This window comes from Atractosteus spatula, chromosome 14, assembly GCF_055471065.1.
Source record: "Atractosteus spatula isolate fAtrSpa1 chromosome 14, fAtrSpa1.hap1, whole genome shotgun sequence".
Taxonomy (NCBI): Eukaryota; Metazoa; Chordata; class Actinopteri; order Semionotiformes; family Lepisosteidae; genus Atractosteus; species Atractosteus spatula.
Genome location: NC_142719.1, coordinates 21,080,436 through 21,104,749, shown reverse-complemented (window position 1 = coordinate 21,104,749; position 24,314 = coordinate 21,080,436). Strand labels below are relative to the sequence as shown.

At 39.0% G+C, this 24,314-nt stretch overlaps 1 protein-coding gene and 1 pseudogene across 1 annotated transcript in view; one reads left to right on the top strand and one right to left on the bottom strand.

Moving 5' to 3' along the window:
- LOC148820901 (E3 ubiquitin-protein ligase TRIM35-like) overlaps positions 1–24,314 on the top strand; it is a 53,635-nt gene that overhangs the window by 26,031 nt on the left and 3,290 nt on the right. Inside the window, exons 4-6 of the mRNA XM_088933408.1 lie at positions 21,058–21,288; positions 22,421–22,443; positions 22,543–22,661. Coding sequence (XP_088789534.1) covers positions 21,058–21,288; positions 22,421–22,443; positions 22,543–22,661 — 373 coding nt within the window. The remainder of the gene's footprint in view (positions 1–21,057; positions 21,289–22,420; positions 22,444–22,542; positions 22,662–24,314) is intronic.
- On the bottom strand, positions 1,032–11,789 carry LOC148820902 (E3 ubiquitin-protein ligase TRIM39-like; annotated as a pseudogene).

Sequence of the window (24,314 nt, the reverse complement as noted above, 5' to 3'; positions counted from 1 at the left end):
ATGGAATCAATAACTTGGCTGGGTAGCTTATTCTATACTTGTTAGACCACAGTTAGCTGATGCTGACAGCCACAGTTTAAAAATAGGATGGAATCCAAATTCACTAACCTGGCAGTCTTTGCCAGCTGCCTGGGAAGGCTAAAGGTTGAGAAGCTCGGGGCTCAATGAAGACACCCAAAGAGCAGAAGGTAAATAATGCAGATGGGCTGACAGTTGCTGTGAAAGATGCCTTTGGATCAATGCTCTTAACAAGGAAATCATCAGGGTTAAGGTTTTCAGGATTCTGTCTGCAGTTTTAAGGTTTTGAGTTTTGGGCTGAATTACCCCTGGGTAGATACATCAGAGCTGGATGTATCATTTCTGGAGGTAATTCAATGTAAGAGCACCATTCCAGTTGCATAACTGGTTGTAAATAATTAGACTGAAATTGGATGATTAATTTGATTGTGGAGCCAATGATAAACAGCCCAGGAAAAATGTGGTTACTCGTGGGAATGTTGTGAGTTCCCCGGTAACTGAATGTTGCAAGCTCCCTCCCCCCTGGGCATTACAACTCACATAATCCCTAGTGTAAAAATGTCTTGTGCCTAGTTTTAAATGCAGCACCCTGTAGTCTCCACTTGTCCCCTCTGGTTGACTGTTGAGTCTGAGAAGTGCACTGAATTGATTTATTCATTGTCTGTGAAGATTGTGAATACTCAGGTTCCAGTTTTTTTGTTCCTCACTTTTCTGTGCATTTTTGCTTTCTGTCGGGTAAAAAAATCAACATATAATGAAAAGCAATTGGTACAAAACATTGTTAAGCTTTTAACTTGTTTCAACTTTCTAACATAGTGATGTCAGCTGTCAATAATAAATATGTCTGTGCATGAACACGTTACTGATCCCTGATCTTAAATTTGAAAATGAACTTGGCACCTATGAAAATTGTATTTATACATATTATTTAAACCAGACTTTAATGTCCATTTAATGTACTTCAAGGATCAAGAGAGATCTTCAACACATTGAGTTATCTGTTACTGACATCTTCACAGGACAGATTTGCAGAGGAAGAAAGTCAAAATCAGGTGAAAAGACTGGGAACACCCTTTCAGTAAATGCGTCTTTAAAGATGTACAGTAGATGTGAGGCCCATCACAGAGATCAGAGAATGAGGCCTGCCCCCTCTCATAGTCCAGCAGCACTCTGATCTTCTTGGGTTTCCCCTTCAAACTGAGTTGTGTGGCTGGTGAGGTTTGTGCTCTGTAAACAGCTCTCCACTGCCAAAGAGTCCACACCCCTCCTTCTGAGGTTGGACTAGTCGATCCTTTCCGGTTGATGGACTCTTTTGCCAATCCCAACAGCCAAAATGTGTTATCTCCCACCTTGATATCCCAGCAGTGTCTCCCTGAGGTGAATCCCTCTGAGCCCAGAACACAGAGCCAGAAATCAAACCTCTCTGGGTTGTCAGGAAGCTGCTGTCTCTCGTCTGCCTCTCACACTGGTCAGATCATCAGACAGTGAGAGTCGGGGTTCTGCTGTGTTGGGGTCCAGAGGCACAGGAGCTGATAACAAAAAAATAGAGCTGTTGAAAGAGACATTTAATAAAATAAAAGATACTTTTAACAGTATTTTAAAGAAAGATCGGTAGATACATACGTTATACAAAAGGGAGCACAATAACATCTGTGTTTCTAATCACCTCAAATGAATTTTAAAGATACATTTTTCAAAATGCAAAATAAGGGTTTCAATATTAAATTGCTCTATTGCATCTTAACTAATCATGATTGTCAGTGTTGTTGCTGTCATTGAAGTTTACCGAAAAACCCAAAAGGCATCATTTTGATCAGAAATAATAATTTAATAATATTTCATTAGAGATAATACATTTCTAATGAAAACTAAGCCACTATCCAGGGCAGAGTCTGAAGTGTATGATAGTAGAGAGGAGGAGAATGATTGCAGTAACTAATCTTACATTCTGTAAACTGTATTGTAATAAGAAAGAGAAGGAAATTATGTTTGTTGCCTGTTGTCAATGAGACTTGACCTTACTTAAGAGACAGGCAAAGGGTGTCACATCACTGTAGTGACTGTAGAGTGTAGAATCAAGTCAGTAGCACATGATGACATTAGTTAAAGAGTTACTACAGACACACTGGCAGGAGAGGATTAACAGGAAAAACTGGCCGTATAGTGGCTAAAGAGCAAATGGTTCTCACAGTACAGACTGCAGAGCTCTTCAGACCCTGCTTGAGGTCTCTGACTCCTCTCCTGTAAGAAGGCCTTACAGATTCTTTAGAACCCCCCTGACTGGAGGTTGTGACTTAGATGACTTTCTCCTGCAGACTGAACATTCCTGAGAGCCCTTTTGCTCCCAGTACTGCTGCAGACAAGCTTGACAGAAGCTGTGGCTACATGTCAGGACAACAGGATCCTTGAAAAGCTCACAGCACACAGGACAGGAGAGCTCTTCTTCCAGGGCAGAAGATTTTGATGTCATTTCTACACAGAGTAACAGTCCAGCTTGTTCATAGTACTGGCTACTGATCACAGCTTTCACTTTCACTTAATGCTTTAAAAACTGAAAACTGAAATCACTATCTTGTGAATTGTGTGATGTACACTGTAATTGATGTTTTAGTTATTTTGTATACTTCCTTATGTTGTTATTTTTGTATTTCTTTAATACAAAAGAATATTTCAGTAACTACAGAACATAACAGATACATTCTTACTGATCATAAGGATGCCAAACCTGTCAGCACACCCCTCCTCTTCCTGCTGGACTGCCAGGTGTTCACTGTTACCTGACAGGTGTTACAAGTTCCTCTAGGGGCAGCAACTGTTTAACTGTCATTTAAAGGTTCAGCAAATATAAAAGATACATTTTATAGTAAACTTCTTTATTTTGAAGGTGCTGATCAATGGAAAAACTGTACTACTTTGCATTTCTGAAGAAGCTATATAGTAGAAAAAGAAAGAAATGTATTTTGTATTTTCCCTATTAACATACTGTATTACAAAAGAAACTAAAGGCAAGCGATTGCTGAAAGAATCCCATTGATCAACCAGAGTCTGTAACCACTGACCTTAACAAAGAAAACAGACATGCAGAGTTCAGGCATTACTGTATAAAATTAATAACAATTATTAATTAAACAAATGCCAGTCAACAAATATCTCAAATGAATTATCAAGGATTTCCTTTATCACTGTTGTTCAGAACAAAACCAGTATTTAATTATAAATGGATTGTTAATTGGTGATAATAAATGTACAGTAATTGGTTTATTGGCGGCAGACTGGTAATCTTATCTAAAACAGTATATAATCTATTGGTACTGTATATATATATTTTTCCTGACAAAACTCTTCCACTTTTTATTAGATAACCTGAGTCCTCTGCAACTGATAACCCCATTCAGCTTTTCACTGAAAGTACTCCACCTAAATTGAGACTGGCTGCTAACCATCATACTGCGTAACCTACACTATATACCTTCAATAACATTAGTTCACCTTTTGAAACTGAGATGCCTTTTGTTTATACAGTATAAACATCTGACTTCTGCAATTAATAAGTATAAGAATTTATTGCACCTATCACTACATAGTGTGTTTGTACTATAATTATACTGTGATTTTAGTATACTAAAGCATTACAGTTTTCAAATGTGGTGCACTTTTTAAGGCCTATCACTTGTAGCAATGCCTCATAATATTTGGAACTTATTTATTATTATTTATTTGTTAGATACAATATATTTTAAAAAGTTCACCTTTTTAATTATTAATTAAACATTCATTTAAGTTTGTTTTTAAGATTTGGCTGGCCTACTATCTACAATGTAGTTATTTAATAAAGAGTATGTTTATAATTCTGTCTCCAATTGTAAAGGGAGAGAAGGAAAAAAAATTAGATACTCTGTGGTCAGAAAAAAAAACATATTACTCAAATTGTGTGTGTGAAATGTTGTAACCTCAATACTGAAATCTGCAGTGAAGTCAAACAGGTGACTTCACTGTGACTGAGTTTTAATGAATATTTCCACTTCTATTTACAATTCCTTCTCAAACTACTTTACAATTAAAATAAGAAGCAAGAATAATAAAAAACATTAAAACATATAAGAAAGGTCTCTCTCTGAGTATGCAAGAGACGAAACAGTGAGCTATGATAGCTCTGTGAAGTTGGCCCCCTGACAGACAGCACAAACAATGAAACCTACCTCATTCGTTAGTGCTGCGTTTGTGCCGTTGAAAGTAGTGTTTGTGCAGCTTTCATTTCCGAGATATAGCGCCTTGTTTTTTCGGGGTCCTGACGTCACTCAGCCCCCCTACAACGTCATAGGGGAACCGGACCAGTCTCATTCGTTAGTGCTACATTTGTGCCGGTTTGTGCCATTGAAAGTAAGTTCCCAGCTGCTTTCTTTCCCGAGACATAGTGCCTTCTTTTTGGGGGGGTGGCGTCACTCAGCCCCCCTACAACATCGTAGGGAAACCGGACCGGTCTCATTCGTTAATGCTGTGTTTGTGCCGGTCTGTGCCGTTGAAAGTAACTTCCCAGCTGCTTTTGTTCCTTAGATATAATGTCTTCTTCTTCAGGGGGTGACGTCACTCAGCCCCCCTACAACGTTGTAGGGGAACTGGACCAGTGTCAATCGTTAGTGCTGTGTTTGTGCCGGTTTGTGCCGTTGAAAGTAGTGTTTGTGCTGCTTTCTTTCCCAAGATATAGCGCCTTGTTTTTCTGGTGATCACATGACCATGCATGGTGACTTTGACCTCCAGTAACCCCGTCTGCCAAGTTCAAGCGCTCTGTTACCAGCGCGAGAGTAATAATTCTGCAACTTAGTTCCTCTGTTTGCCAGGGTGGGGAGCGACGGTGGATTTTGCATTTAATATCATTATCTTCTATGCATTTGTGTGAACAGGAAAATTTTCCTGAAAGAATCAGATGTGAGGAAGAGGATTCTTCCTGACAGCTCGCTGGGGGGCCTAGAGGTTTCCCTGACCATGACCACAACTCCAGTCGCACGTGAGGAGCCACAGTTGTTCACTGTTGAGGATTCAGGATGTTTGGACCACTCTGTCCACTCTGACAAACCTTCTGTTCCTGTTCCTGTTTCACCGGCCACATATATCACCAAGGGGCCTGACGTTGAAAGGCCTAGCAGCCCCCATCCAAGACATCAGCATTGGGCTCCTCTATGGATGAAGTACTATGTGGACTAGGGGCAAGGGGTGTAGTGTATAGTGGAACTGAACATTACTTGTTCTTCCCCTTTCCCAGGGGACATGGGGGGGGGGGGGGGGGGGGATGTTATATGGTTCCGGTGGAAGTAGTTTTCCTAGTTTTCAGTTAGCTGTTCATTGGAAGATATGTTATTCAATAAAGTTGCATTCAGCATAATCCTTGAGTGCCTCTGCATTTTGGGTAGATATAATACTACCTTTAGATATCCATACTTTTAAATCATACATACTGTATAGAGAAACATATTGTTCACTCAACAAATAAAATACTGAGCTTGAAAAGCTGCATCTGTTGGTTTTTTTTTGCTTTGAACATAAGAAGCACCTGATTCTCCTGTGTTAACCAGTCTTAGATTTCGTCTTAGAAGTCGTTATTCTTTATTTTGCAAGCTCAGTGTTTCTAGATGTGTTATTACTGGGTGTATAACTCTGAATACAGATTCAGATTACACAACTGATTGAAGCTCCTTGGAAAACAATGGGAAAAATATTTTGGTGGACAATCAATTACTTATTCATTGAAATAAGCCAGAGAAGCTAATGCACTGCCTTTGCGTGTATCCAAAAACAAACAGTATAATTGTTTTAAATGGAGCTGTGTATGACTGTTAAACTGTAGTATTGACATTTCAGTGGTATTTCCTGTGAATCACATTTTTTTGCTGCACAGCTGCTTTGACCTAGTGGCAGTGGATATTTCTTTTTTCTTCTCTCCCTGTCAAGATATTTCTATGTATGTTTTGTTGGAATGTAATTAATGAAATGCTTGGGGACATAAAGGACTTCCACAGTCCTTTGTTTGATGACAGTTCCGGGAGGTTTCTGAGTAGTTGTGAAACTGGGAAGACCTGTACAATTAAGACTCCTGCACTTACTTCAACATTCATCATGAGTTTAAATGTGCTCAGATCCCTTGCGTAAGTGCTTGAGATCATAAATAAATCTTCTTGTTGTTAATCCTCTATGTTTTAAACAGGAAAATAAACTGCATTCCATCTGAATTACGTCTCTTTCCCTGTGTAGCAGTTCTAACTTAAAAATGTTTCTCATTTTCACAGTCAGCATTGTCTTGTTGATGTGAATCCCCCAGAGTCCAGCACAAAAACATGGGATCAGATCACTCTGACTTCATTTCCCTGTAGAAAAATTCAAATGTAAACATTTTCATTTTACAGCTCCTTGTTTTAAAATGAGACCTGATTTTTTTCCAATAAAATGGTTTGCCAAAATAATTTAATGTACTGTATCCAATTATTTCAAAAAGGTTTTATATTTTTTTACATTTGACTGAAAGAAATATTAAATAAAAATATACAGTATTAATGTGAAATAATACAAAGAGTTTAATGTAAAATTGAGAATCTGGGTATATTTCCAAGTGTTACGTGATGTTATTTTTTTGTTATAATCTGAGGTGAGATGCCTGTAGAGAGCAGGGTCATTAAATATAAAATATAACATACATTAACCTGTATATGATTCTGAAACATATATTTTTTATTTTTATTTTCTTATAATCAAGCAAACACTAAGGTACTTGTAAGATCTGAATGTAGCTTTTGAAGGCATAGGTCAATGTGAACTTTATTTTAGGCGATGGAGATACAATCTATGAATCTGCTCTACAGCTGAAGCTCATGAGATGTCAGGTGCAACAGAATTCAACTCTGCATTTAGTTATCGATTAGGATTTAAAATAGAATGTTGGTGTTAGGAAATCACAACAAAGGATCTTATTTGTTGTTATTTATTGTTGTAAAATTAATTGATTAAAAACCCATTACCCATTGTTTTTTATTCATGTTTCTGTTGATTTCTGCTTTATCCATATACAGTCCATTTCACTGTATATGATTCATTAATTACAAATCCTATCATTAAATTAAGTTTGAAGTAATTAAATTAATTAATTATTTAATTCTGAATTGTAATTTGGTGCTGCTTAAAGATTACAGTTGGCTCTTAGGCCAGTGGCTGTGCCTACTGAAAAAAATCTATTGCCTATTCATAAAAGGCACACAACTGAGCTAGGGAAATACATAGTGCACCAATGTTTTACCTCAATTACTGAACTTAAATGACATTAAGCAAAAACTAGTATATTCTAAACTGGAATAGGATGTAAATGATTCTCTTCCACAGACACTGTGGCTGTAATTCCTGTAATAGATAGGTATGGCTCAATGAATGCAGTACATATGAAAAAGCAATGTTTAATATTATTGCCATAGGTACATTATTTTAACCAAACAAAATATTCCTGGCTCTGGTCTGATTTCTACATTCAAAACATAGTGTTAATATCCACTGATACAAATGTCTTAACAGGGCAGATTTGTAAAGGAACAGACATACTACCTGGCAAGAAAGCTGACAAAATCCTGTCAGTAAATGTGTGTTTAAAAGTGTAGATGACAGTCCCATCACTGGGTTCAGAGAATAACATCTCCCCACTATCATAGTCCAGCTGCACTCTGATCTTCTGGGGATTCCTCTTCAGAGTGAGCCGCTTCTCGGGTGAGTTCAGTGCAGTGTAAACACCTCTGCACAGCCGTAGAGCCCAAATTCCTCCTTCTGGGCTCAGACTGATAGATCCTTTCCTGTTGATGGACTCTTTGGCCACACCTAAAACCCAAAAAGTTCTGTCTCCCATCTCCACATCCTAACAGTGTCTCCCTGAGGTGAATCCCTCAGATCCCAACACAAATCCGCCCTTATCAAACCTCTCTGGGTTGTCAGGAAGCTGCTGTGTCTCTGCTTTGCCTCTCACACTAGTAAGATCCTCAGACAGTGAAAGCCAGGGTGTTGCTGTGTTGGGGTCTAGGGTCACGGGAACTAATAGGGACAAAGACAGAAATCAAAATAAACCAGACAAAATTCAAATAAATCAAATCAATATTTAATAATAGACAGGACTTATTTATAAATTATATTTTACACCTTGTGCAATATATGGCCAGTGCATAACTAGATCAGGAATAGCAAAATATGATAGAAAAATCAGTATTTTAGGATGAATAGTTAGAAACAGGAGCTATACAAGTAACATCTTGTGTAGTGTGGAGAAGGAGAAGAAGCACAAGTTACTTGTAAAGCAATTAATCTCATTGAAGAATAACGGTATAAGAACTTACAATAGAAAATAGGGGTTTTAATCTTAAACTGCTTCATTATGTCTTGACCTATCACAATTATTCATTTTGCAGCTGTCACTGATTTTATTTTTTGCGTTAACCCAAACAGTATCATATTAATGAGTAATAAATCAGTTAAATGAATAAGTTACCTAGCTTTTCAAAACAAGTTCTTATTCAGGGCCATGTTTCAAGAGTGTAGAAAAGAGAGGAAGAGCATGACTTCAGTAACTATGTTATCTTATATTCTGTAACATGTAGTTTATGAAGAGAATAATCGACCGCAGGTCTGTGAACTAATGTCAATGAGAGTGGATCTCAATAAAGAGACAGACAAAGGAAATCAAATCACAATAGATCCCTCTGCATTGTGATCCCTGTCCCCCAGTACTCACTGTACTGAACAATCCCCATCATCTTCTCCCAGACTCTGTACTTCAGAGAGCACAGGTGCTTGGCAACATCTATCAGTGCTCCCAAAATCTTCTCTGGATCCTGCAGTGTGCACTGGGTCCTGCAATAGTATTTAGGAGTCAGTGCTGCAGTGGGTTTGGACTCAGTACAACAGAAAAGAAGAAGACAGGCTGGGATTCACATACCTGGTCTTTGTGTCCTTGTACTGTAGTTCTGGAAAACAACAACATGATCAAATAGCATTTATTCTCAAATAAAAACTTAGAATTAGTTATGTGGGAATTTACAGAAATGTGCAAATTAAATATATTTAATTTTATGATCAGACAAAATTCTACATTTTTCAAATTAAAAAAAACTAAGTGCCACAGATACTGGTACTCTGCTTTCAGTATTTATGTACCCTGCCTTTGCAAGGATAACAGCACAGAGCCTTTTTCTATAATGTTTTTTGAGATTGGAAAAATCTATAAAAGGATTTTATACCATTTCATACCACTACAGGTTTTCAATTGCCTTTAAGCCCAGAGACTGATATGACCATTGTGGTCAATTATCAAATTCTTGGCGGATTCTGATGCATGCTTCAGGTCACTGTGTTACATGCAGTCAGGTTTAATCCTCTTGGCAGAGGCAATAAGGATAGCTGATAGCCGAGGACAATTTCTCTTTTACCCCATTTAGTTTTCTATCTCTGTCTGTGGAATGTTCCTCCATCACCTTTTTGCATCCTCCTCCATATCTACATTCCAGATTCCTTTGCTTCATTCCATATGATTGTAAGACATATGACAGATAATCTTAATGTGTTCTGCATTTTGATCACGTCTGTTTAACTATGTAAAGACTTTTAGCTTCTTCAGCAGGGGATCCAATGCAACCTTAAGCTCCTTCTGTAATGAAATGACAGAATTCACACTTTATAGCAGGAACTACTGACAACAGGCTTCAAAGCCCACACAGATAAATACAAGAAACCACCTGTACAAGTCGACAGAGATCATTTCTGAGCTCAATGGAGCTCAGCAACAAGATCTTTGTGTTTTCCTGAGTGTCTTCTTAATGCTAGAACCTGACTTCTGAAATTATAGACTCTGAATACATCACAAACAGTAGCTCCCTGTGTCTTCTCTCTCTCAGTAGTGCCCAACCAACAAGTCGAACAGTAAAACTAAAACCCAAATCAAGTCAGTAATATTTTGGATTTTTTGTTTAAAAACATGGATAAGTAATTACAGTATGAAACGATGTAAAATGACACATAAGTTAAAAAGTTTCACAAAAACAGTACATACTTGTAACGAAAGTGTTCTTTCTGGACCCTATGCAGACAACACAATCCGGGGAGGAGTGAGGAAAACACAGGAAAAAAGCATGCAAGGCGGCTGGAAGGAAAACAGGGGGCGTGTCCATGGTGCACTGGTGTTCTGGGGGTGAGTCCAGGGCTAACAGTCCAAAAAGTGTCCATAGGGAAATCCTTGATGAGGCAAATGTCTAGAGCCGGGTGGTCCATCTAAGACGAAGACAAACGGAGTTAAAAAATGGAGCGGGATCTGGTGAAGAGTTGGGGGGAAAAAGGGGGAACGGAACCAGGCTCTCCAGGTCCCAGACTCGGCTGGTATTGGAAACTAATGCAGGGCCCGGAACAGAGTGAGCGTCTGGCTTAAGTAGGGAGGCAGGAACCAGGAGCAAGTGTACAAAATCAACTCAAATGTGAAAGAGCCGGAGCGCCCTTCAGGGGGAGGGACTACAATCGTGACAATACTGTATTTCAGTATTGTCACGCCCAGTACACCTAGAGGGCGCTCTACTTCTCTCCTGTTCCTAGTTCCCTGTGATTATTTATGTCTTTCTGATGTGTCTTGTGTAGCCTATTTACTTCCTGCTTGTGCTCTGCTCCTCGCTCAGCATTGAGGTCCGGATGTCCTGAGACCTGCCTAGCCTCAGGTCACTCCTGTCCATGTCCTTAGGGCATAGGTTTCTATATGGCATTTCCTGAACAGCTGAGCCTGGGCTAACCCCCGTCTATTTTCACTCTCCTGCCATTCCACGGTTCGTCCTTTCTGACTTCCGTGACAAGTATGTTGTATGTTTGCAGATAGTTTTAATACTGCAAATGTAGACACTTGTACATCAAATTGCTAGATGTGCTTTAAAAATAATATTATAACATACTGTATTACCTTTCCTGCTCCATTTGTTAAAATGGAAAGTAATGTAGTTGAATACACATTCTGGTAACAAACATGTTTTTCTAATCACAAGTTGTAAGAAATGTGTGGCTTTCATGTTTTTCTGAAGTTTGACAAACCAAGCAGACAGGCTTTTCATCAGTCAAACAAAAGAGCTTCATTTTCTCCTTGTGCAGACTACAGAGCACTTCAGACTCAGATGGAGGTTTCTGACTCCTCTCCTGTAAGAATGCCTCACACAAATTATTTAGAGCCAGATTGAGGGGAGGCTGATCCTTAAAATATTTTCTCCTGTAGACTGGACATTCCTGACAGCTCTTTTGCTTCCAGTGTTTTTCCAAACAGACTTTACAGAAGCTGTGGCTACTGTCACGACCGCCAGCCAGCAGAGATCGACCCACAAAAGAGCTAACCAGTGCCAGCAGCGGACTAATCATAACAAGTGCAACCGCACATGTTAATCCATCACCACCCGCTGTACAGTTCAGCAAGCAGCTCTGTTGAAACCTTCTAAACTTGCTACTCGCTGCTCGGTATTGGTTCCTACCTCGCCTTTTTGATAAAACCCCTCTTGTTATACTTTATTCAGCTTTTTGAACTACCTTTGCTTTTGACTACGGAGTCGCCTATCGATTTGGATTGGAAACCTGTGTTTCTGCCTCTACATTCTCCCTCGTCCGCATAGGATCCTCACTCTTAATCACTTGGATCCGTTACAGCTACATGTCAGGACAACAGGATTCTTGAAGATTTCATAGCACACAGGACAGGAAAGCTCCTCTTCCAGGGTGGAAGATCTTGGTGCCATTTCTTCAGAGTTACAGCATGTCTTGTTCTCAGTAATGGCTACTGGTAACAGTCACAGAAATTGACTTCCACTCTCACACAGGGATTTTTGAAAAATTTGAAAAAAAAGTAAAATTGCCTGCAGTTGCAGTAAAATTAGAGCTGCTTACTGAAACTTTTTGCAGTTATTATATTTTTATTATAATTTTAAAGATTGGTAGGATATAACTGGTAGATATTGGTAGGAGTTTGACTTATTTAATGCCCTGATAATCCAGAAAGGCTAGATTAGAGTTAGTTATTTGAACTTTGTTTAGAGAACAAGTTAGTTCATGCATTTTTAGAATAGTGAGATTTTTAGAATACTGAAATCACAATCATTTTGCAACATCCAAGAGTATTTCTCCAAGAGTAATTTCTGAGAGAAATATCTGCCCATTATTTCTCCAGACAGGCTTTACAGAAGCTGTAGCTACATGTCAGGAGAACAGGATCTTGGAATATTTCACAACACACAGGACAGGATAGATCCAATATTTATTTTCGCATAGTCATTTTCAAAATACTGTATAATCGCTATCCTTCCATTTCTAACATTCTTACACCTTTACCCAATACAGGATCACAAGTGTCAGTGCCTATCCCATCAAGCAATGGCCACAAAGCACACATACTCACCTACCCGTATGTCTTTGGAAAGTGGGAGGTTTAGGGACCCAGAGCAGAGAGACAATAATGCTAACCACTGCACTACCATGCCACCTGAAATCAAAATATTGAACACTTTTTATAATTATTGTGCTTATACTTGTTATTTAAACCAAATAAAATTGATAAACTGATAAATACAATATTCAAGAAGGTGTACCTTGTCAGAGAATCAACTTGAAGAAATGGATTGAGAAAAAGCTAGGTTAGGCCAGACCTATTTTACTAAATCAATGTTATTTCCTAAGATATAATTTCCACATAAGTAATTCTCTAGTTCGGTTCTAATAATTGTTTCCAAAACCTTTCATGTCAGAGAAGTCAGACCTATTGTCTATAATTACCTGGCTTAGTTTTCTCATCCCTTTTATTGATGGGCACTACTTTAGCAATTCTCCAGTCCCAAATTACGATCTCTAATAATCAACTATTTGAAGGCTTGCGTGACTGGCTTCTTATAACATGTTTTATTTGTCATGCTCACTGGCCTTGGAATGCTGCAGAGCAAGCTCACTTCACCATGGTAACTGACTATTCCTTATAAGACAGATGTAGTCATAAACTGAGAACAGCTGGAACAGATGTCAGATGTCATAGAGGCTTTTCCTTTTGCCATGGTTTGTTAGCTTGCCCTGCAACACTCTTGTGGGAATGATACTGATATTACCCCCTCTAAAAAGGTAACCTCTGCGCACCAAGCAAAAAAATTTAGCAGGATTCCAATATTAATAACGCAGCAGGAGGTGAACATAGAGTCTGTGAAAGACATTCGCAGAAGAAGCAGGAGGACTAGACAGAAGGAAGTCTGAGCCCCATTGCAGCACCTTTGTCCCTGCAGAAGGAGAGACAACCATGCTGTCAAGCAAGGTGCCAGGGGAATTGGGATTGAAGGTTAGGGTTGCATTCACAGCCTGCTCCATCACCAGTAGTGAAGTTCCAATAATAGGGATTGGTGAGACGATAGGCTCAGGATCCATCAGATTAATCAGATATACATCTTTTGGACATTTTTAACCAGCAGAAAGGCAAGTGAGTGATCTCTGAGAGGTTGAGATTGAGGCACCAATTTACTGGAGCCATCATAATGTCGACGCTGTGTCTCCTTTCTTTTCCTTTCAGCATCGAATAAACCTTTACCTGGTTCTTATTCTCAGAAATCCTAGCTTTTAATGTTCCATCATCCAATGGGTCATCCAATGGGCCAATCACAAACACAGCTGTCACCTATGGAATTTCATTTCACAGGATACTAATCAACAAGCAGGAGGGGATTTCAGGCAAGCCTCAACTGGCACCATCAGACATCTACTGTAGGTTTCATGATTGGGTAAATACCTAGCATTTCACATTGGATGGTACCATGAAAGTGTGAAGGGTATTGTTATTATCATTGTTAATTATGTTGATTATTTAATTTATTTATTGATTATCCATCTTGGTCTACTTTTTTGTAATTATTTTCTTAAGCCCGATTTTGTGAAATATTTAATTGAAGAAAGACAAAAGTCTGTATTTACCTGGCTCAACCGTATTTCTGTCCTTTTCATGAATGAGTAATAGATTTTATAATAAGTTGGCAGAATCCCTGTCCTATGTGCCAACTGTAATATAAAAAAGTATTACATATTATAATTTAATAATGGTATTTGGAATAAAATACTTCTATAGTGTGTAATGGGCATAGATAATGCAGAAACCAACATGGGCAAAAACAAGAATGGATATTTTTATTGCGTTTTTAATCTGTGAATTTTGCTATAATAATGGTGGTGAACAAAATTATTTTCTAACAACAACAATCCATGAATTGCCACAAGACAATTTGCACCAACACAGTTGAAACTGTGTAACAGAGTCATGTTAATGTTGTGTCTGAAGTCACTGAAGGTTGGACTTGAACCTTAATGGGATTCTTGCAGCATCCCAGGGTTCAGTCCTTGGTTACTATAATAATCTGTCTCAGCATGAAGTTCTAATCAAAAGTATCCAAAGCAAAGTCCAACTGGGAATCCTCTGCATTTACTTAACATGGAGCTCCAGTATGCACCAGGAGGAAACCTCCTCAGAGTTTCACCTCAGAGTATCCTACTGTACATAATTTGACATCTGTCTCCATTTTTTCCCTCTCCCATTATATAATTATAATTAGAGACTTATTTTGTATATATAATAAATATATTATACACCAAGTGTACAAAAAATTAGGGATGCCTGCTCTTTCCTTGAAATAGACTGCTCAGGTGAATCCTGGTTAATGCTACTATATGATTCCTTGTTGATTTCACCTGTTAACTCAACTTCAATCAGTGTAGATGAAGGGGAGGAGACAGCTTAAGGAAGTACTTTTAAGGCTTGAGACAATTGAAACATGGATTGCTTACGTGTTGGAGAATTTAGAAATTTAAAAAGATTTAGGTGCCTTTGAACAGGGTATGACAGTAAGTCCCAGGTGCTCTGGTTTGAGTTAGTTAAGAACTGCAATGGTGCTGAGGTTTCAACAGTGTCCTGGAATGGTCCACCATTCAAAAGACATCCAGCCAGGCAAGTGGTCGAAAATGGCTCATTGATGAAAGAGGTAAAAGGAGGCCGACACAAATTGTACAGATCAACACTACATTTAGTCATCTGACAGTCCAGTACAACATTGATAAGGAACACCAGTAAAAGAATTCCCACTTTGACAATGGAGCATGGCAGACAATGACCTTACAGAGTTACTGAGTTTCACTTCTTTCAGCAAAAAAAACAAGAAACTGCACTTGCTAAGGAATGAAACCATTGAACAATAAAAGATTGGAAAACCATTGTCTGCTCTAGGGTATGAAGAAAACCACATAAGTCCATGCGCCCATCATACAATGTGTCAACATTGCGGGCTGGTGATGGTGTGAGGTGTGTTTTCATAGCACAAATTGGGACCCTTGATAAAAGTGGAGCAACATTTGAATGCCACAGAATATCTGGACATCATTGGCAATCAGGTGTATCCCAGCAGTTTTCCAGGAATGAGTCTAAAAACTTGACAATATATTCAGATTAATGCAGTGGCCTGGCCGGTCACCAGATCTCAATCCAATTGAACATCTGTAAGATGAGATTTAACAAGGTATTCGGAGTAGAGATCCACCATCAGATAACAACAACTGTGGAAGCACTGGAGTCAGCATGGGCCAGAACTCCTGTGGAATGTTTTCAACACCTTGTTGAGTCCATACCCTGACGGAGTGAGGCTGTTCCGAGGGCAAAAGGGGGTGCAATGCAATATTAAGAAAGAATCCTTAATGTTTTGAACACGCAGTGTATAAAATACCAAAAAATAAAATAAGAAAGACCAGGCCAGCCAAGTCTTAAAGAGGCTTCACTTTAATTAATTGAAAAAGTTTACTTATATTATTATTATTATTATTATTCAAATGTAAAAAAGGCAGCAAATCTTATTTGGCATTGCTACTGATAAACTCTAAATGTCCAAAGGACAGCACCTGTTTACATTATAGTGTCCCCATCACTATACTGGGGCATTAGGACCCACATGGACCACAGGGTGAGCTCCCCCTGCTGGCCCCACTAACACCTCTTCTAGCAGCAATCTTAGTTTTTCCCTGGAGGTCTCCCATCCAGGTACTGACTAGTCTAACACCTGCTTAGCTTCAGTGGGTTACCAGTTGGGAGTTGCAGAGTGATATGGCTGCTAACTGTTTGCAGAGGGGAACTGTTTGCAGAGGGGGCTTGAACTCACAACTCACCAGTCACTAAGTCAGAGACTCTATTACTAATTGAATAAAGTGTAAAAGTAAGTTTTATTTTTTTATTAAATATTTCTTGAGATGGTCAATGTTGGCTTGTGTTGTTCTTCCATTCAGCTCCTGTGTGTTAAGTTCCACATCCCTCCTCTAGAGAGCGCTCCTACCCTTTTCTGTTATCAGTTAGGTTCTATTATTTCCCGGTGTGTCTTGTTTGTATTCTGATTTAAAAGCCTAGCGTTTCCACAGTTCCTGGCTAAGCTTTGGAAGACGGACATCTGAAGGCCCGCCTACCACCAGGCTCGGAGGAAGCCTGAGGGCATAGGCCTTCATCCCAGATGTCCTGACCTCTGAGCCCGGGGCTCGGAGCGCCTGGTCCCATTATGCTTTTATCTCTCTGTGTTCCTGGTCTTGCTTCCCCTTCTCGGGGATTTTAATCGTCTTCGTCTGGGTTGGATCTCCCGGCTTTTGGATAACGGACTGCACCCTGACTACCCCTTTTGGACTTCCCTGGATTTGGTTGCCTTGGCATTTCCCCCATGCACCAGATCACCACAGTCACCGTCACCTGTCTGTCAACCCATCCTAACCCTGCTGTTTCTTCCTCTGATGTCCTTCTCCAGACTCTTCCGGATTATACGCATTGGGTCTTACTGACACACTTCACGGGAGTCTGACCCTGCTCCCATGACACTGTGACTCTCAACCCCAACACTGCACAGCCCCACCTCTTACTGTCTGAGGATCTGACCAGTGTGAGTAATAATAATGAGACATAGCAGCTTCTTGATAACTTTTAGAGGTTTGACACTCAATCCTTTGTGCTAGGTTTTGAGGGGTCCCTCCTCTGAGGGGGACACTGCTGGAATGTTGAAGTGGGGAACATCACTTACTGGGGCTTGCGTGTGGCCAAAGAGTCCATCAAAAGAAAGGGATCAATTGCTCTGGGCCCAAAAGGAGGAATGTGAGTTATATGTCTAGCTGAAGGGATTTACACTGCACTGCCTTCACTAGTGAAACAAGTTCCTCTGAAGAGGAAACCCCAAATTTCAGAGTGCAGCTTAACTATGACAGGATATTTACTGAGAGGGTGGTTCCAGTCTTAAAGGCCAGGCACTAAGCCCGCTGCTCTGCAAATCTGCCCAGAGAAATTGTCGGTAAGATTGGGTGATAATGCAATGCAATAAAAAACAATTAATTCTTTATCATTTTCCTTATTGTCTTTTATTTATTTAAAACTTTTGGAAGGTGGAGAAAACCATTCCACATACACTCTTCAAAAAATTTTATGCAGTTTTTTTTTTTTTATATTTGCTTAATCATTCGCCAATTTCTTATCAAGGTAGAAGACACATTAGAGAAGACCTGAAAAGAGGTATTTACTTTCTAGTTCTGCAACAACTTAAGAAATTAACTTTTGAAGAAAGACAATAAAATGTTTTTTTTTCAATTTTTGTTAATGATATATCTTTCTAATATGTGTACTGAGTAAGATGTAAATAATCTGAAGGTTCAGACTTGATGTGCAAGGGGTCTCCTTTAATTCAAAAACTTAAACAGGCTTGTATTCTGTATACTTTCTAAGATAATTCAACATTATTAAAGTGTACATCAGTTCCAGGTGGACATTGACCTTGACTCATTTATGGGTGGGGTAACTATGTGTCAGTGTCCTGTAAAAAAGAGTGGTGGTGTTTGGGGGGGGGATAGTGGAGCAAAAAGGTGTTGAAGGTTGGAGGAGAGGAGAAGGACTTTTTGGAGGGCATGGGGGAGGAGGGATTTTTTTAGATTGTCAGTGGAGAAAAAGAACTGTGAAAGAGAAAGGAAGTTGTGGAGATTTATTATACAGGTAGTTTGAAAGTCATTAGATAGTGATTATACAGAACTGAGAAAATGTGCTGTAGATTTTTCTACATTATTATTTTATGTGCTACCATATCATCCCCATATAATTCATTTTCACCATATTTCCAAACTCATTAAGGTGGGTTTTAGTTACCAAAAACCTTGCACATAGCAAATTAAAAATTGCATCCTTACTTAACTTCCTCATTTATTGCATAACGCAAGCTGGGAAAATGAGTAAAAGCAGATGTGAAACTACATTTGCACTGCTCATCCAATCATTGCAGAAAAAATATGGTATGAGAAACATTCTTAGGGCTTTCCAGAAACGTCACTATTGTTCAAGAAAACTCAGAAATGTGGTCAAACTGGACCATTTACTGATGGGGGAACATACAAGTTCAAGTTTTTTGTCATTATTTTCTGTTTTAATCTTCATTGTGTTCTTTGAGGAAGTTAAACAGTGGAGAGAAGTTGGAGTTTGAAAAGTATTTTCAAACTAGGAAGTTTAATCCTAGAGAACACAACACATCAGTTGAATTGTGAAGCTGTGGGAAGAAGACACTGCTGTTAAAGGTAGGTTGAAAAAAAGACTGTGTAACTGTGAAGAAATGGCTGAAAGGCAGTCTCTTCTGGAAGAGGAAATAACTTGTCCAGTGTGCTTTGAAATCTTCAAGGATCCCGTTCTTCTGTCATGTAGCCACAGTTTCTGTAAAGCCTGTCTGGAGCAGCATTGGGAAAAGAATGTCTCTCAAAAATGTCCAGTCTGCAGGAAAGCATTTACTAAGGATCAGCTTCTCCTCAACCTGGCTCTAAAGAATCTGTGTGAGGTCTTCTTCCAAGAGAAGAGTCAGAAACCTCCAGCAAGATCTGAAGCGCTCTGCAGTCTGCATGTTGAAGAACTCAAGCTTTTCTGTTTGACTGATGAGGAGCCTATCTGTGTTGTCTGTCAAACTTCAAGAAAACATAAAAACCATGAGTTCTGTCCTGTAGGGGAGACTGTAGTAGATTTTAAGGAAATGCAACAAATGATAACAATTACAAGTTACTATTATATAGAAAAATGTTATTTTTCTTATTCAGCACAAAAGAAGATATTTTTCATTTGGATCTTTGTAAACATTCAGCATAGTACAATTCTGTTTCTATTGAGCAAAATTCAATTCAATTCATATTTTATTCAGACATATTGAAAACTACAAAACCTTTCACTGCTCATGATTTTGTGCTGTATAAGGGAAGTGGATTTATGCTGAGCTTTAATGAGAAACATTGTCAGAATTACTATTACCGACTGTCTGCCCCGGTTAACAAGATGCAGATTTTTTGGAAATCCAGTGATTTTAGTAAATAAAGACTGCAGTCAGGAAGTACAGTATCACATTCTCACCCAGATAAGAAAGTATTCAAAAATGGAACTCTGTCATACTGTATATCTGGACACAAAATGTGTGATTATTCATATACTGTACTATAGGTTTTAGTCCATAAAAACAAATTTATCATCTTTACTCTAGTGTAGTTTTCCTATGAATTATGTGGTTTTCTGACAAAAAACTTTAGTACAAACACAAATTGAGTTGCTGGTTTCACTGCAGTACTGTAATGGGGTGGACTGGAGGGGCTGCAGAAAGCCCTACTAGAGAGATTTTCTGTTTGGTGAGACTCCACCATTGACTGGAAATTTCGGTCCTGTGTTAGCAGGGATGTCTGCTGTCAGTCTGTTTCTTCATTAAAGTATCATCTCATTCCAGGAAGAGCTCAAGGCTGCACTGGAACCCCTACAGAAGAAGCTGGAAGCCTTTAATAAAGTTAAACAGACATACTGTATGACCAAACTGCAGAGCACATTAAGGTATCATTGCTTTGAAAATATTAACATTGTTTCAGAAATCAAATTTAAATATTTTTATTTTCTTATGACCATAATAAGAGCAAGTTCAGAAAATGTTCTACCTTAAAGTAAATTGTCTTTAAAAAATAATTAATTTTAAATACAATGTGTCAGCACATTGGGCAAGTCTGTTTTGTCACAGCATTAGTTTGTGGTTACAGCATTGTTTTGCAATAGGGAATCTAGATGGGTCACAGCCACTTTATTTCAGATCTGTCAATTTGAAAATAAAGGGAGATGTGTGTGAAACATGTCTGCTGTAGTCTCTACCTCTCTGTTTCATAACAGTTTTAATTGGATTTTTAAAATAGGTGGATCCAGGCACCAAACACATACAGTAGATGAACATTTCAAAACACCCTAGTGTCTTTTTTTACAGAGCTGGGAAGTAAACTATAAATCATACAACAAAACAAAAGTCTACGAAAACAGATAGGGGAGGATGGGATTGTCAAATTTTCTTAGAAGACTCTCTAAGATCTCTCTTGGAAGCTCTATGTGTACTTTCTCAAATGTGGGTCCTTCCCCCAACCTCTTCCCCTTTTTACATCACATTATGTGGTCATATACTGTAGGTGACATGCACTCTTCTTCCATGTGGTACTTTGTCAAAACTGTTTCCTCAGCCTTTTACACCATAGGTAGATCTAGCAGGTCTGCCTCTTCTCCTTCATTTGGCAACCTGTCCACAGGAATGATCAAGTTGGTAGCAGCCAGTCTTACTGTCACTCCTGGTCATCCTCAGGGCCTAAGTCACTTGTCATCTATTTCTGACACTGGTGACAAGAACTCCACCACTCTCACCTTCCTGCAACTGATCAGGTGTCTGAGAGCTGAAGTTCATTCCCTAAGAGAGAAATGTGGTTCCTACATGGCTGGGTCTCACAAATAGTAATAACAAGTGTTATTTATGGCGTCCCTACAGTTGCTGGAATCATTCACTTATTAAAATGCAGTTTATGGAGGAATGGTTCTGTTTGTTATGGTTATGGTTTGTTTAATTATGTTTGATAATGGCAGTTACTGTTCTAATTGCCCCAAATTTCACACAGGTTATAGAACAAAATATTTCACACAGTAATCAACACCTTCTATTCCAGTCTCAGGCCCAGCAAACTAAGAAGCAGATAAAGAAGGAGTTTGAGAAACTTCACCAGTTTCTAAAAGATGAAGAGGCAGCTAGGATAGCAGCACTGAATGAGGAAGAGGAACAGAAGAGTCAGACGATGAAGGAGAAGATTGAGAGCCTTATGAGAGAGATCTCATCCCTTTCAGACATAATCAGAGCCATAGAACAGGAGATGGGAATGGGAGACATTTCATTTCTGCAGGTAGAGATGACCCTGTCAAGTCAGTTGTTTGAATACAAACTGATATGTTGCTGCTGTAACTTTGAGGAGATTCAGTCACTAGCATTTATCAATTTACTCTTTCAGACAGAGCTGAAGTTTAGTTTGTAGAAAAAGCTACTGCTTTCAAATAGTTAGAGCCTCTCTCTGATTACTTGTGTTACAATTTAATGCTGTGCTATTTTTCCTTTGATATTAGCACTACATTACATTGCATTGAAGTGATTGGATTTACTGGTCCAATTGTTGGAATTGGAACAAATAGAATCAGATAGGTGGGGAAAAACTTATTTTGCTGCAGGGGATAGCTGCTATCTCTGAAGATGTGGATATTCAGGCATTTTGATTAAAAAAACATTAATTCAGGTGATTGATCAAAATCATAGTTGGCTAGAAATAATATTGGGCAGAATCCTTTTTATATCTGGTCTCACACTCAAGCACACTCAATCATGGAAAAAGTTAAGGTCTGGAGACTCAGGCAACAGTGATTGTATTTGTGTGGTTGCTGATGTCATACTGGCAAGGTTTGATTGAAAGAAAAGATCCTGGTTGATCATTGGCTATGACATCATCAGGTGTAGAGTGTTTCCTCACCATTCAGGTTCCTAATTGGTTGATCATCTTTTGGATGATCGTTCATGACCTGCACCTAGGAACCTTGCTCAGATGTGGTGGTGTCCATATCTGAACACATAGAGATGCCAGCGGCATCTATCTTACATTTAAAATACCATCTTGTTTTGCATCACAGACTCAGTATATGCTACTTATTATAAATGTCCATTTCCCCTGTGTTCCTTCAAACTTGAATCTGCAGAGTGGTTCTGTATCCTTGAATGGACAGTAACCCTAGTACAGAGAGTCCTTTGTAAAAACCTTTCCAGCACCTTTAAATCTTTAACGTATAAATAAGCCTTGGTGCTACAGTTTTAGAAAACTATAGGAATTATGTTTCTATCTTTTAATTCTCTTAATGTTGCTGAGTAGACTAATCTACATTTTAATGTCAAGGTCACTATTTAATTTCCTATATTGTTATAATCAATACATTCCATTACGTTCATTCCTGCATGAGAATAATTGCTAACTGGTCCTATTGTTGTTTTTTCAGAATTTCAAGAAAACAAAGAGCAGGTACTGTATTACAACTTCAGCAACTTCAACCTGTCTTCTTTTTTTGTATTGTGCTGAGACCAGACCCACAGAAGCACTGACTCCTGAATATCATTGCAGAGCCCAGCACACACTGCAGGATCCAGAGGGGGTTTCAGGAGCGCTGATAGATGTTCCCAAGCACCTGAGCTCTCTGAGGTACAGAGTCTGGGTGAAGATGCTGGAGACTGTTCAGCACAGTGAGTACTGGGGGTCAGGGATCACAAGGGGGAGGGAGATTTACAGATTTTTACAGTATATGAGGAACACTGAGAACTGTGGAACCAATCAGATAAAAGCAGTTAAAGTGTGCCTGTTTAAGAGCCCTAGAATGAAGTGTCTGATCTCCTCCAGTTTACTTTACAGGTGTCACTACATGGCTAGTTTTGTCCTGGTGATCCACTCCTGATAGTGTGTCTGTAGTGTCCTGGCAATTTGTTTTCATGCTTTCATCAACAATTTCAGTTATGTTCTACAGTGATATGACTCCCTATCTCTTTAAAAATACCCAGTCTCATTCCCAATAGGCTATAGAGACACACCCCATTATTCTAATAAAACAGAGTTTAAAGAGTTTAAAAGTCACCCTCATCCTGTTGAATGCTTGAGACACAGTGCTGGATAAGGACTAAATGCTTGGTAACTCATTCATCTGACCTATTTCCCATCAATATTATGCTATTTAATATGCTTGACCTCTTCAAGGTGGTGCTGTTCTATGGCAACATCTCACATATTGGTCTCTGTTGTTTGGGTATGTCAATACAAAGTCAGTTGCAGTTACAACATTAATATACTTGATAGGTCAAGAATCAATGTAGCAGTTAAAAAAAAAATTCATTTCAAAGGGAAAAGGCAAGGATTAGTAAAGTGCAGAAAAAGTTGCACCTTGACTGTGCTGGGATCACGAGTGGTCCTAATGAGTTGGCTGGCTTGGCAGCTTGTCGGGAATGATAACATAAACACCGTTGACTCGCTGACACTCTTGAAAGGCTCTGCCTTATGAGTGGGAGCTGGGCACTCAGGGGTACAGAAAGGAGAAGACAACCCCTTAAAAGACACTACCTTACGACTGGGCTAGTCCCTGTGGGATTGAAAGGAGGTGATAGATCCCTTGACTCGCAGAGAGTTGCTTTAATGTGCTGCCTTAGGACTGGGAATAAATCCCTCAAGAGGAAAAGAGAAAGACCCCTTAACTGGAGGAATTACTTTGAGAGGCACTGTTCCAAGGTTGGAGAATGAAAAGAAAGAACTGCTTCAGAAGGCAGTGAAAGTCACTTTTAGAGTTGCTACTTTCCAACTGGGCTAGGCCCTCAGGGGACCGAGAAGAAAGGAATTAGCAGGTTAGAGCTCCTGTCTGGCCAGGGTTCCCCTCTGATTCACTCTGTGACAACCTCCCCAGGAGGGATTAAGGTGGTGCTGCCAACCTGAGGTCAGGGAAATGAGCTTCACTTACTCTCCAGGGGAAATCTGGGTGCAAAGGCAACACAAAAGAGGAGGATAGGGTCTAAACAGAAAAAAATTAAATGATGGAGAGAAGGGAGGAGCATCCCCAGCTTCTCCCTGGAACTTTTACCTCTTGGTTTTCATTTAAATTAATAAGCTTTTACACTTAAATGAGGTTATAAACTTCACGGAAGTTACCTGTGCTCTTCACACAGCTCTTATTTATACAGCTCCTGTCTCCACTTACTGTTCCTAAAAATAGTAATTATTTTTTTAACTCTTTTAGTGATTCGGTTTACATGTAAGTCACATAGCTCAAAGTGAAAAAAGTTAATTACTATAGAATCTGTCTTTTATTAAATACTGTATGTCTTTGAGCAGGTTAGGGTTGATTTCTGTTGTTTCTC